This window comes from Nymphaea colorata, chromosome 9 (assembly GCF_008831285.2).
Source record: "Nymphaea colorata isolate Beijing-Zhang1983 chromosome 9, ASM883128v2, whole genome shotgun sequence".
Taxonomy (NCBI): Eukaryota; Viridiplantae; Streptophyta; class Magnoliopsida; order Nymphaeales; family Nymphaeaceae; genus Nymphaea; species Nymphaea colorata.
The window spans coordinates 8,661,139-8,675,063 of record NC_045146.1 but is presented as its reverse complement, the minus strand read 5'-3'; the positions used below and the strand labels follow the sequence as shown (position 1 = coordinate 8,675,063).

The window sequence follows — 13,925 nt, the reverse complement described above, 5'->3', positions numbered from 1 at the left end:
ACAGCCTCCTTCCTTCAATTTGCATAGGAAGGTAAAAATCTGGTAGAAAATAGCTGATTACAAGGGATTGCATCATCGTCAATGGTGGCCATATCAGGTGGCGTTTGTCCCCTTGGTTGATGTAGCCATGACCACTGAAAATGAAAAGGGCGATTGACGCTTCATGCGTACCACCAACAGCCTCGAGTTCTTCATCTGCAAAGGAGACTGCACCAAAAGCTTGTCCTTCAAAAGGCATTTGATCTTTATAAAAAGTATGAAAAATATCTTTTCTCTATAAGCCGACTGCATTTCAGCCCACCTTCATTTCTGAAGTCAATTTTACTAAAGAGATTATTAAAAAGAGCCACAAATAAGGTGACAACTGTGTGCACTGATATATCTCTTCTGGCTTAGCGAGAATGGTGGAATTTTAGGAGAAAGAGTTAACACCACGCTAAATTTTGCAACCAATTGGACTTAATTCTTGCCTTGTTTTCTGTTTTGTCAAGCTCAATCTCTGATTGAAGAGTAGGATCTATCCCAACCAATGCGTCAGATATTATCTCATTCACATTCTTTAAAGGCTTGGAAACACCCTTACCAAGTTATTTCCTCTTGTCATCATCATGTAATCCAAGAGCTTTATACCTAAGAATGCAGAAACTGACTTGGTTATATCTTGAATGAAAGAGATGGAATGTTAAGAATGAGAAACAAACCATTGAAGACAGAGAACCAACCATTGAACACAAAGCAACAAAAACAGAAAAAATAAGCCACTAGATAAGGATTCAGGATGAAATATATTTCAAGGACAGGACAAGCGAAAAGACACCACACAACATGTCCTGCAATGGCTAGCTTGCAAATCAACAAAGTTATCAAAATCAGGCCACCAAGAGGATGTTTTTAGGAAACTACAACAAACTGAGGTCTAGAAAGGAAGGGCAGTGGCAGTTCACGATGCCAGGACATTCTCATAAACATTTGGTGAACATCACTCAAAGTGTTACTTTGAGCATAGAAAGGAAGGGCAGTTGCGGTTTACGACTCCATCCTACAGGCAATTATCCCAAAGCAAACCACCACAATAGCACAACATGGAAGGAAATAAAAGTGATCAACCAATCATCAGGAAGATCTTCTAAAAAAGAAAAATCAGATAAAACGAGGAGAAAGGGTCGTTCGACCAGTTATATGAATGAAAATAATGAAATAGAGAAAAATCATTCTGGGAATGGAAGAAAAAGCAGAAGAATGAGAAATTATAAAAGGGGGAGGACACTCACCTAACCATGAAAAAAGAGTACCGCTAAATCATGGGGATGCGACATGGCAGTGAATAAAAAAAAAAAAAACTGTCTTCCAGCAACAATCTGCTTTTAGATGCCCTTATTTTCTCGTCCGATAGGGCAGAAGAAAAACGTCAACAATGGATAAGAGGGAGGGAGAGGGAGACAAAGAGAGAAACAAAGAGAGAGAGAGAGAGAGAGAGAGAGAGAGAGAGAGAGACTTAGTTACCTATGGACCACGAAGATGGCTGGCATATACTCCTGGTGCTCATATGAGGAGCTAAGTTACGTGGACTCTTCTATTTTACTGTCGCACCGAGTCGGGTGCGCACCGGATATGAGTGGAACTCCGACTCACACCCGAGGCCAATTAAAATGTCATATTACTAAATTACTTATGCAATGTTGTTCGAATATTTTCCTATGCAATACAATTGTTCAATTATGTTATATACATTAATAACTAAATTGTAATAATAATATATCCCTGCTTATTCTGTTATATATACAATAAATTAACACCGCACCGCTGCACCTAAAATTTTTGGAATGTACCGCTCCGACACCGGCACCGACACCCCACACTCAGGTGACATAGCTGAGCAGATGTGCCGTGGCTTTGCGGGAGAGAGGGAGCAACAAGATTTTGAGAAACCATCGATGGGAAAACTCAAGATGGGTTAAATGCAAATGGATTGGGTCAACTGGATTTTTTAAAAAAACTGCCAACAGCCTCAAGTCCGTCGACGTTGCTCCGATTTGTTGTAGTGTGTGGTCCAGTTGCTGAGGGTGGCATTGGTCTTTGGAATTTACATTGGCTAAACAAGTCTCATTTGATTTTTGCAACTGCTCAAATCTTTTCCTCTAATTGTTGTTGGGCTGTGCTGGTTAAGCACAAGTATATGCAACATGACAGCCTGAGCCTGTGGATATGTAAAACTATGCCACAAGCTTCATGGATGTGGAAGAGCATCTATTGGTGTTGGGAGGAGGTATGTATTGATGTATGTTGGAAAGTTGGTCATGGAAGGTCTTGTCATTTTTTGTATGAAAATTGGGGCTGGGGAGTCCCAGCAAACCTGGTTAATGGGAGGATACTCGGAAGCAATAATCATATAAGATCTGCCAAAATTTAGGAAGTGTTATCTTTATATGATAACAGTTTACCATGCAAAATTAATTCTGCGTGAGTGGTATGATGTTGTGGCGGCAGAGTTTGTGGGATCCAACTTAATTCTAAGGACAAAATGGTTGACTTTTAGTAGTGGAAGGGATACTTGCCATTGACGGACTGCAAAGGATGAATATTTCATTGGCTAACTGTTGTTGTTTATACAATACCAGTTAAGTGACCATTCCCCTTCTATTTCTTAGCCGTAAATACTTAGGAGTACAGAGAATGGTAGTGAGCATATTTATGTTGGAGGCCCAACGTTATGGGAGTGATGGTGGAAATGTACCTTCAGGCCTTAATGGTTCGGAAGAGTTTGGAGGCTACTCTTTCAACATTAACTATGTGGAGCTTCTGAAAGTGGTGTAATTCTACTATGCGTGATACAAGTAGAGGAACTGTGAAGGTTATTGTCAATGGTATATGCAATGACATGATGGACATTTGTTGTAGCGCAACATGGATGAAAATTTTTCAAGGAAATTTTGGTGACTTGGAATTCATGGGGAATCAGACTCATGAGTGGCCTGGTTTGGGTCAAGCTCATGTCATAGTTTAGTATGTCGGTGTGAATATAAAGGCAGTCCGCATGGACAATAAAGTATAACGACTGTCAAGTGTATTATGGTGGTATGAGAGTTGTAAACTTCGTTAATGCATGGGACGTGGTGGATTTCCTAATGATTTTTTGTACAAGAATACTAATATCACGGGTTGACTCTTCCAGTCTGTGCAGCATGACAAGAACCTATTTGCCGTCAACATTCAAACTATCGAAAGGGATGCAAAGATCATCTTGAAAAGCAAAGTGTGTAAAATAATTCATGTGAATAAAGAAATTCGCAATGTATTTCTCTTGAAAAGCTTTGTACACCACGAGAGAGGTAAAAGAGGAGAATAATTTCAACTTATTTACATAGGGTAGGCCGAAGCACATACAAGGATTCAAATGCCGATCACACAAAACACAAAATCCCTAACATGACACTTAGACCAGTGGGAGTGTACTCCCTTACAAGTGAATAAGCATAAGCAAATATTCAACTTAAGCAAAGGAAGTACACAGCAAAGCAAATGACTGTATAAAATCTAAATACAGGGGAACATGCTCCCCCCTTCAAATTAAGTGTCGTCCTCAGCACCAACTACGTCGTGGTAAGCATAGATTAATTCTGGGTAGCGCGACTTCAACCAAATAGGATAGGTTGTTCTTCATCTGCCTACTTGACAAAATACTTCTTCGGCTTTCCAAGATAGTTGATTTTGTGTCGAAGAATTTACTCCAACTGTCTATCGGCTGCATGCTTACCTTTAGGGGCTCTTTGATGGATTGGCTCCCGTTGTGGCTAATTTCACTCCGGATCCTCAGCATCGGCATAGAATGGCTTTAGGTTGCATATGTGAAACATTGGATGCACTTTGAAGTCTGACGGCAGATCTAGCTGTACACCAGCTTCTCAATTCTTTTGGTCACAATGAATGGCCCTTCATACTTCTGAATCAGTGCACGATATTGCCCACAAAAGATGCCTGTGTGATCAAGATATAGCTTCACGAGAGACTTTGTCTCTCACTCGAAATTCGGTCGGTTTTCGATCTTTAACAGCCCACTTTTTCATTTTTTGGCAGCCTTATGCAAGAATGTCTTGGGAGTTCTGTTTGTTCGTACTAGTCTCTAACAAACTGGTAGGCAAATGTAGGTCTTCCTTTTTCTTGAACAGCAAGAGTATGCGGCATCAAAGGTTGTTGTCTCATAGCTGTTTCAAATGGACTGTGCCCAGAAGACTCACTCTTTTGCAAGTTGTAGCGGAATTGGGCAACATCGAGCAGCTTCATCCAGTGGTTTGCACTAATGAAGTGCCATGAGTATTGTTCCAGTAATACATTGATACACTCCGTCTGGTCATCTATTTGGGGGTAGAAACTAGTGGAAAACAACAAGTCTGAGCCGAGCAAATGAAATACTTCACACCAAAACTTGTCCGTGAAGCCGAGCATCACAGTCACTCACAATGCTCTTCAGCATACCCCAATGCTTGACTATTCTCTTCACGTAGAACTCCACTGTCTTCTTTGCTGGACATTCCTTTGAAGTTGAGATAAATGTAACATACTTTGAAAACCTATCCACAACAACAAGAATAGAACTATAACCATCTACTTTCGATAGGCTCACGATGAAGTCAATGGAAAGGCTTTCTCATGGGCATTCTAAAACAGACAACAGTTCTAGTAGGTTGGCAGGCTTCTGTCTCGTCCTCTTATCTTGTTGGCAGATGAGGCATGTCTTCACGTAGGACTCGACATCATCCCGCATTTGTGGCCAATAATATCTATGTTCAAGGAGTACTAAGGCCCGCTTTTGGCCAGGATGGCCAGCCCACAAGGCATCATGGCACTAATTTAAAAGCTCTCATCGAAGGTTGCCCTAAGGTGGCACAAATACATGCCCATCTTTGGTGAGGAGGAGTCACTCTCGTAGCCAAAACCTTCGAGTCTTCCCTGCTTCAGCTAAGGCCTCCAAGTGTTGTGTCGTCGAGTCCTGCCGTATCCCTTCAAGAATATGCTCGATGAGAGTTCCCTCCAGTTGTACTTTAAAAGACTCTGCCCAAGTTGCCGCAAGTTCTGCTAACGAGCTTGCTCGGAGATAGCTTCTTTTGCATCTAGAAGTAGCTTATGGCTACATTATCAGTCTTTACAATGAACTAAGTTCCCAACAAATAATGTCTCTATATGCAAAGGCAGTGCACAATTGCAGTCATTTCATGTTCGTGCACTGTGTAGTGCCTTTTCGCCTCCTTTAACTTCTGACTCTCATAAGCGATCAGATGACCATCTTGCATCAATACTCCACCGATAGCAAATTCAGAAGCATCGGTATGGACCTTAAATAGCTTCAAGTAGTCGGGCATTTTAAGCACGGGTTCTTTCACAAGTGCTCTCTTCAATCCTTCAAAAGCATTCTGGACAGATGATGTCCAAACCCAGGTCGTGTTCTTCTTGAGCAATTCAGTGAGGAGAGCAGCAGTCAATGAATACCCCTCGATGAACCGTCTATAGTAATTTGTCAATCCAAGGAAGGACTGCAATTCAGGCACTGTCATTGGTGGCTTCTATTCCTGGATGGCTTCCACCTTCCCCAAATCCATTCGCAACTGGCCATGCCCTACAACATGACCGAGAAAGTCGATCTCTTATTGGCCAAAGAAACACTTCTCTTTTTTCACATAAAGATAATTTTCCTTCAATACTTGGAACACCGTCTGCAAATGACTAATATGTTCCTCCATGCTTCTGCTAAAAACTACGATGTCATCAATATAGACCACCACGAACATGTCAAGGTACAGATAGATATCTTGTTCATCAATGTTGAGAAGGTCGTTGGGGCATTGATCAACCCGAATGACATAACTAGGAATTCATAAGCACTATAATGGGTGACACAAGTTGTCTTCAGTTCGTCTCCTTTGGCTATTCTTACTTGCCAATAACTTGATCGAATGCCCAATTTTGAAAAGATTTGTGCATTGCCCAACTGATCCAATAAATCAACAATAAGTGGTAATAGTTATTTGTTTTTAACTATCATCTGGTTCAATGCACGGTAATCTATGCCTAGATGCTTTGAAGCATCTTGCTTCATTTGGAATAACACTGGCGCTTTGAACGGTGCGTTAGATGGTCGGATGAGGCCTGTCTCCAACATCTTGTCGGGCTGTCTTCACAGTTCCTTCAATTCAATCGATCCCATACGATAAGGACTATGGCTAAGGTGTTATATCCAAGGACTAGTTCAATCTGATGATCAACTTCCCGTCTCGGCGATAATCGCCTTGGCAGTTCAGGTGGCATTACTTTCTAAAATTCTTTCAACAAAGGAGCTAGGGCCGGTGGGACGGAAATCGACTTGGCTTCTTCCTCTGCGCAGATAGATGTGAGAAACATCTGTTCTGCATGTCCTACGCCCTTCTTTAGTTGCATAGCAGATGACATAAAATCTGACTTTCTACTAGCAGAATAACAATGAATTTTGTGTACAGTCTGGTCCAATTAATGTCAATGAATTGAACTTTGGCAACATCATAACATTTTGGCCTCGAAGGAACTCCATACCAAGGATTACTTTGAAGTCATCTAGGGAAACAACTGAGAAGTTTGTTATGTGAGCCCAACTCTCAATCTGGATGGCTACACCCTTTGCTTCTCCAAGGATAGGCTTGGCCATAAAGTACACTGTCTTCAAGGTCTTCTATCTAGGCTCAAGCTGCAATCCCAATCTCTCTGCCTCTTCTTTCGAAACCAAGTTGTGTGTTGGCCCGGAGTCTGCCATGGCCGTAGTAGACTTACCCATCAGAGTAATATCCAGGTACATCAGTTCTATATTAACCATCATGTTTGATGTTGCTCGACACAGTCCATTCGAAATAGCCACGGCCCGCTAGTCAACAACTGTTGATGTTGCACACTCTTCCAACTCAAGAAAATGGAAAGCCAACCTTCACGTACCAATTTGTTAGAGACTGGCAGGAGCAGACAGAAATAGCCAAGGCATTTTTGCACAAGACAGCTAAGAAGATGAAGAAGTGGGCTGACAAGAAGCGACGTCCTGCGGAGTCCAGAGTTGGAGATCAGGTCCATGTGAAGTTGTACCCAGATCGTACAGGAATCTTTCGGGGAAGACACTTTGCGTTGATACAAAAGTACGAAGGACCATTCATTGTGATCAAGAAGATCAGCAAGCTGGCATGTAAGTTAGATCTACCACCAGACTTCAAAGTACATCCGGTGTTTCATGTCTGCAACCTGAAGTCATTCCATGCTGATGAAGAAGACCCAAAGATGACCATGCCGCAACGAGAGCCGATCCTACAAAGATCACCATCATTAACCAAGCGAGAGGCGGATCGACAAATAGAGCAGATTCTTCGGCACAAAATCAACTATCTTTGAGGGTTGAAAAAGTACTTAGCCAAGTGTGCGGACGAGGAGCAGCCGACGTGGGAATACGCCTTCCAACTGAAGAAACAACATCGAGAGGAAGTCTTGCACTACCATAAAACAGTTGGTGCCAAGGACGGTGCATGATTTAAAGAGGTGGGGAGGGTGTGTTCCCGTGAGTCTCAATCTATTTTTTGCTTACTTTCTATTTCAATGTCTTTGGTTATGCTTTTGTTAACTTGTAACGGAGCACGCTCCCACCTGTCCCAAGTGCATACAATGGATTATGTGTTTTGGGTGGTCGGCATTTGAATCCTGTAAGAAGCATCGGCCATCCTATGTAAGTAAAACTGTGATTTTTTTCTAAACGCCTTTGCTTACATCGCTCTTGTGATCAATGCAATTTATGCCCATTGCAAGAACATCCCTCAAATTTCCTTGCAATCTTTGATTTCCTTGCACCTGCATTATTCTCAAGTTTTCTGCAAACTCTTGAGCCCTTTTGGCTTACGACGAAGGTGCTATCGCCGGGCCGCACGAACCGAAGAAAGTCAGCCCATGACAACTAATGCAAATTGCATAATTTGTTTAGTAGCTGGCCCTATTAGATGGAGAAAGAAATGAACCAATGTATTGGTTTATACTTATACTGTGAACAGGGTATGGGAAGTAGGCAACCAGTTAGTTCCGAGTCAAGCGTTTTTTAGAAATTGCAATCCTAGTCTGAAAACACTTGGATTGTTGGGTGTTAAGCTGGGACTAAATACATCCCATCAGCCGGTGTTTGATCTGTAAATATTTGTAAACGTATGTGTTCTTTCATTGTCACCCATGCCTTAATCGTTTGAGGCTTAATAGGGTCGAGCTGTTTTCTTCCGGTTTGTTCTTCTGATTGTTCATGCTTTCGTTTGAGGGGAACCTACTCCCAGCAGAGTTGCGTCGGAACCAAAATCCGGCACTGGGTTTAAAATCTGTATGCCAAGCGGAAGAGAAAAGTACGACTTATCACAGAAAACAGATCAACTCAGGTCATTAACCTCCAATGAGGCTAGCGTACAACATGGTACAAAAACATTAGAATTAACACCTCTTTGATTAAGAATTTCTGGTCCCGTTTCCCATCTGCAGAATTCTATTCATGCACAAAATTAAAATCTTGAAAGCATATGTTTCATTGCCTCTAAATTCGGCGCAGACATGGAAACCCCAGATCCCTTCCGCTCTGCCCCTGTCACATCTCAGATCTACGATGTAAAATCCGTGGATCTGAAATCAAGCGTTCAATTGTGAATCCTCTCTCAGAGCGATTCCCACATCAGCCAGAAGCCTGAAAAGGCTGAGTGGGATGGTAACAAATTAAACCGCCTGAAAAGAGGGAGTTAAGTTTGCAGTTCCAGTCGCGGAGGTTGTGAGTCGACGCTTTCCTGGTGCGGCAGATTCAATGCTCTTCTTGTTCTGGAGCTACATCCACACCTTACTAAGCCAAAGCCGACTGTACTTCCGGGGTTTGGGGAGAGCTGGTAGGGCTTCTGTACAGCTCCTGCAAAGGATCCGTTTTATATATTGATTCCACAATAAAGTACCTGGCCCAATTAGATCACACGCGTATTGCTAGCCCGTCGGCTAAATCCGCCCGTCACCGCCATGGAGCTCGAAGTTCGAACAGCAGCCGTTCGTCTAACAGCTGAGACCGGAACGTCAACCGCCTTGTGGCTTTACTTCACGTTAATGGAAAACAAATTTCGAAAAGAAAAGAAAAACAAGTTTGCAATCCCAGAAAGCTAGATTAAAAGGAAAACGTGTAACTCTCCAACAAAGTACACCAATTTATTGGAAACTAGGTAAATGTACTCTATCACCACATTCCCCTCCCCCGGTCAGCTCCTTTCTTTCTCGTCTGTAACATCTCCATGGAAAACCCAAAAAGCTGAGGAACCACCAACTTACTTTAGTCTTCTTTACCCTTCTGGACCTCGCCAATACCGTCATCATCACTCACCATCACCGCCACCTCCCCCTTTTTCTCCTTCTCTTGCTCCACCTTCTGTGACCCTGTAAGCCTCGCAAGGAGTACGAAGGAAGCCCCACCAAGCACGTTGTTGGCGCACCTCAGCGCCACCACCGACCCCCGGAACGCCAATGACGGCAACCACCTGGCTAGCAGGAATTCGATGCCATTGAGCGTCTGGTACCTCAGGTTGCTGCTTACGCCCATATGGGTTGCCCAGGTGAGAGCGTTTAGCAAGGTAGGCGGCGCCTTGTTCTGCGGGTCGAACGCGGGATCCATTTGCTTCCGCAGGGCGATCAACGTATTCGAGATCGCCGTTCCGACAAGCCCGGCTACGAATCCAACGGCCGCGAACACCACCCCCTTGTAGATGACCGTTCCCGAACGCTGGATCAGGTTGTAAGGGCCGGGCTCGAACATGTGACTCTTGGGGCAGCCGGAGAAAACCGAGGCGAAGAGGCCAGAAGATGGAGAGGCGGCGGCCGTCGGGGCGAGGAGGTACATGAGGACGAAGTTGAGGATCGATCCGACAACGAGGGTGCTGAAGACGAAATCGAGCTCGTTCAGGCCGAAGTCGGGTCGAGAGGCCATGTCCCCAATCACGCAGGCAGATACACCGACAAGCTCCTCCATAAGAACCTTGAAGGGGAACTGCGGGTCTGCCCTAACCCTTGATCGCCATCCTTCGAGGAAAACCCCTAGAAGCCCCCCGTCAGGGTCTGATTTCCCCTCCTCCCGGGAACCTCCGCCACCTCCACCTCCTCCGCCTCTCCTTCTTCCCCCTTCCCCCCCTCCGCCACCTCCCATAGTGGTCCCGGCACCATCGTCGTCAGCGGCACGGGCCACACTTAGGTTCCGGAATCCCACCGGAGGCGACGGTTTGCGGAAAAATCCAACGGGAGTCCGCCTGGAATCGGGGGTAGCAATGGTCGGAAACGACAAGGGAGGGTGGTCGAGGAATCTGATGGATCTGAAAGCGGCGTAGCCGGTCTTGGTGGCAGTCGGGAAGAGAGAATGAGGAGGGGTGGCTGAGAGGCGGAGCTGAGCCATGACGATGGCGAAATGGAGATCAGGGCGCTCCAGTCCAGTTCCCCCCTTGGAAAGGGTTTCGGGCCCCCCTGCGAATTAAAGAGCGGTCGAGTATGTGTTTTGTCCGGAAACGGCTTCAAATTTGACGATCGTCGGCCCCCAAATTCCGTAATGCGGTAAGATATTTCTGGTCTGCACCAACAGTTTCAAGATATGCGATCATCATTAGGGAAGGTACTATTGAGTTCATGTTCTTAGAACCGAAGTTCGGATGAGCACCTTTCTCTTTTGATTGGTGAACATGGCAAAACAATAATAATTTGATTACAGGCTTTTAAGGAAGAAACGAAACCGAGTTTAAATTTAGTTTGTCCTAATTATCAGCGTCAACGTTTCGAGGTTAGCTCCAACTTAGCCATCGCTATTATTCACCAAATCCACTTCAACTTCAAACGGAAAATTTTACGAAAACAGTCCAAGGTATTCTCACAATGAAATATAAGATATTTATACTTTGGACTTTTGGAAAGTTGTGCTGTAAAATGGAAAGCCTGAGCTCCCACCGTTTTTTAAATTTGAGAGGCATTTTGGTCTGGAGCCTTTTTTTTTTTTTTTTAAGTGCTTAGGGTTCAATCTTTCATTTTAACTAGTAAAGGTAGTTTGGTTATTTCTAGCGCATGACACATGAGTGATCTCCAGCTGCAGGTTATTCAACTTCATAAACCAATGTAGCTGGTTTGATGGAGCGAGGTGCGGTAGGATGCTATGGGCATTAGGTCCAGGTGGGCTGCGGCATTTAGCTAATAATGGATTACAGTGTTGAACCCACAAGGAAGGCATGGAAAAAGGAAGTGGGTTTGGGCTCTCCTTTTTGGGGCGGTAGGAGTCTTCTCGGTCACCCTGAGATTCACATTTTGTTTTTTTATTTTTATTTCAGGTGGTGTGCACTCGTTTAAATTTAAAATTTGTCACCTCCGAGGGAGACGGGCTTCGTAGCAGTGCTGGAAGCTGAGAGCAACGGATAAAATGCTTTGCCCATGCAGTTTCTAGTCAAAAGGGCATGGTAAGAAACACAAAAGATCTCAGGCCTACTTGAGGGCATTTCAGTCTTTCTAAGTGAAGCTAGTGAGAAAGTGGGTGGAAACAATATACAGGAAAATTTATGAGAACCGACGAAAAAGACCTAATATACCAAGAATTTAGACTGGGCCATCAACTTTTAAATGACTAAAAATCCCATAAAACTTCATTATCTAAAAAGATGGGGGAAAAAAATGAACATTTCCGTCTGTCTATTTCATACGGGACCACATTGATAAGTTGCTTAACCCTGGAACATGAGCTCCAGTGGAACTTAGAGCTCCGTTCAATTATATCACTAGACATGCTCAAGCCTATCTCCAAGCTAGTTACTAGACCCATGCTACAGTTGGCCTAAGTCTAGGGAAGGGAAGCTACTTTTTCCTTTCTTAACTAGTAAAAACATTTAAAATAAAAGAAAGTTTAGCTCAATTAAGTGGAAATATTGCCTCGCTCCAGTTTACTATTAGTTCTTCCTTGTGTAAATTTCTTGCACAACTTTTGTCCTCTATTAATGTTTTTTTTTTCTCTCGAAAAAAAAGATACAAAAGGGCTTCCCAATAAATTGGCCAATAATCATCACAGGCTTTAAGGCCTAACTTTTTTTAATCTCATCAAACACGCGCTTTAAGTTCTCCATGCGATTCCCTAAGCGGCCTCTCAAAAAGATGAAAATAACTTGCAAAATTGGTTACCTCAAAAAATGTCTCGAGTAAAACAACAGAGCTTTTGTAAAATCAACCCTATATCTCACCTAGGCATATGAATAAAAAAATTTGTTGGATATTGAGTTCTGGTTCTGCTCTGTTGGAGTGCACTACTGTAATAATATGTCAATACTAGGCAGGGCGATAAAACGACACAAGGCATTGAGCCTTTGATGAGGCGAGGCGAGGCGAGCCGTTAATTGGAGTGTAAGCTTCATGGATAAATTTATGAATTATATAATATTTATAAAAATAACAACAAAACTGAAAAAAATGATTACATATTAAGTTTCCCTTTTTCTTTAACGACACAAGGCATTGAGCCTTTGATCTTCTTCAACACAATGTTCTCATGTTGGATCCCACCTTGGCATCTTTTCTCAAACCTAAACAATGTACTACAAATACAATTCAACAAGCATCTAATGAGTTCAATTACATTGTATGCAAAAGCTCAAATTGCTATGCTTACCCAAATAATAACAAATATTAACACCACGTAATGTAATAAATAATAATTAAAGTGCAAGGATGACACCCATGAAGAAAAAAAAGATGTTAAGGTATTGAGGTTGTAAGCCACATTGCCACAACATCGGCCATTGTGATACATGCATAGTAACAAAAGCTCCATGGCGATACACTGTGTATACGATCACAACAAAACACAGAGAAGGTGGTTGTGGCCAATGCCGGCGATGGCCAGAGAGACTGAGACAGAGAGAGATAGATGGCCACCTATGTTCAGTGTTTGCCATAGGGAGAAAACGACTCAAACAGAGAGACATACAGTTGCAATGAAAATTCTGACGTTGGGAGATGGCTCAACCAGCTGCAGCTTCAGCCTCTAGCAATTTCATAGGCATGCAGTGACGGTTGAAATCTTCAACGTCACAGGTGATTTGGGATTGAGAAAATGAGATTTAGGGATACAAATAGGGTTTAGTTATGGCTACGTGTGAAGTTCTCTTTACCAATTTTATTTAATTTTTAATATTTTTAATTAAAAAACTAAACAGACTCCTCCGTCCATGAGGCGTGCGCCTCAAGCATGGAGCGTGCCACAAATGGAGGCATATGCCTCTACCAAATGAGGTGTGCACTTCAGGGATGCGTAAGCCGTACACCTCACAGCCTTGCCTCAAGGTGGCGTGCGCCTCAAGAATGGAGCGTGCCACAAATGGAGGCATATGCCTCTACCAAATGAGGTGTGCACTTCAGGGATGCGTACGCGGTACACCTCACACCCTTGCCTCAAGGTGTTTTTTTTTTAAAAACGTTTTGAATTGTGTTTTTTTTGGTGTGAAGTGTACGCTTCTTACAACATTGCTGGGCAGTTTGGGTCCTTGGTGATGCTCAATCCATATAGTGACATGGCCATTGGAATAGATGAACAACATTTTTTTCACTAAAAATGCGATTGGTATAAATTAATATAGTGATACACATCATCATTATAGAGTAACTTGCACAGGTGACCTAGTCACGGCTAAATGCTCACCGACATTTTTATGATAACCTCACACCACCATAAAAGTCTTTTAAAAAGTCTTTTAAAGGTAATTTGATAACTGTTTCCCTAAAAAAAATGTCATGTCTGCCACACCTTTGTCTTTCTGTCCTGGTGTTTTAATTTTAGGGGCCATTTGGATTCTGTCATAATGTTATTGGTGTTTTATGTTAGGGGCCATTTGGAAAGAATAACATTAGGTTAT

General features: G+C 43.0%; 1 protein-coding gene across 1 annotated transcript; it reads right to left on the bottom strand.

Moving 5' to 3' along the window:
* Positions 1 to 9,150: 9,150 nt before the first annotated feature.
* On the bottom strand, positions 9,151 to 10,606 carry LOC116261478 (protein RETICULATA-RELATED 3, chloroplastic-like). The gene has a single exon (XM_031640251.2). It carries the CDS (start codon positions 10,442 to 10,444, stop codon positions 9,335 to 9,337), a length of 1,110 nt encoding a protein of 369 aa, XP_031496111.1. The 5' UTR covers positions 10,445 to 10,606; the 3' UTR covers positions 9,151 to 9,334.
* Between the last annotated feature and the right edge of the window lie 3,319 nt (positions 10,607 to 13,925).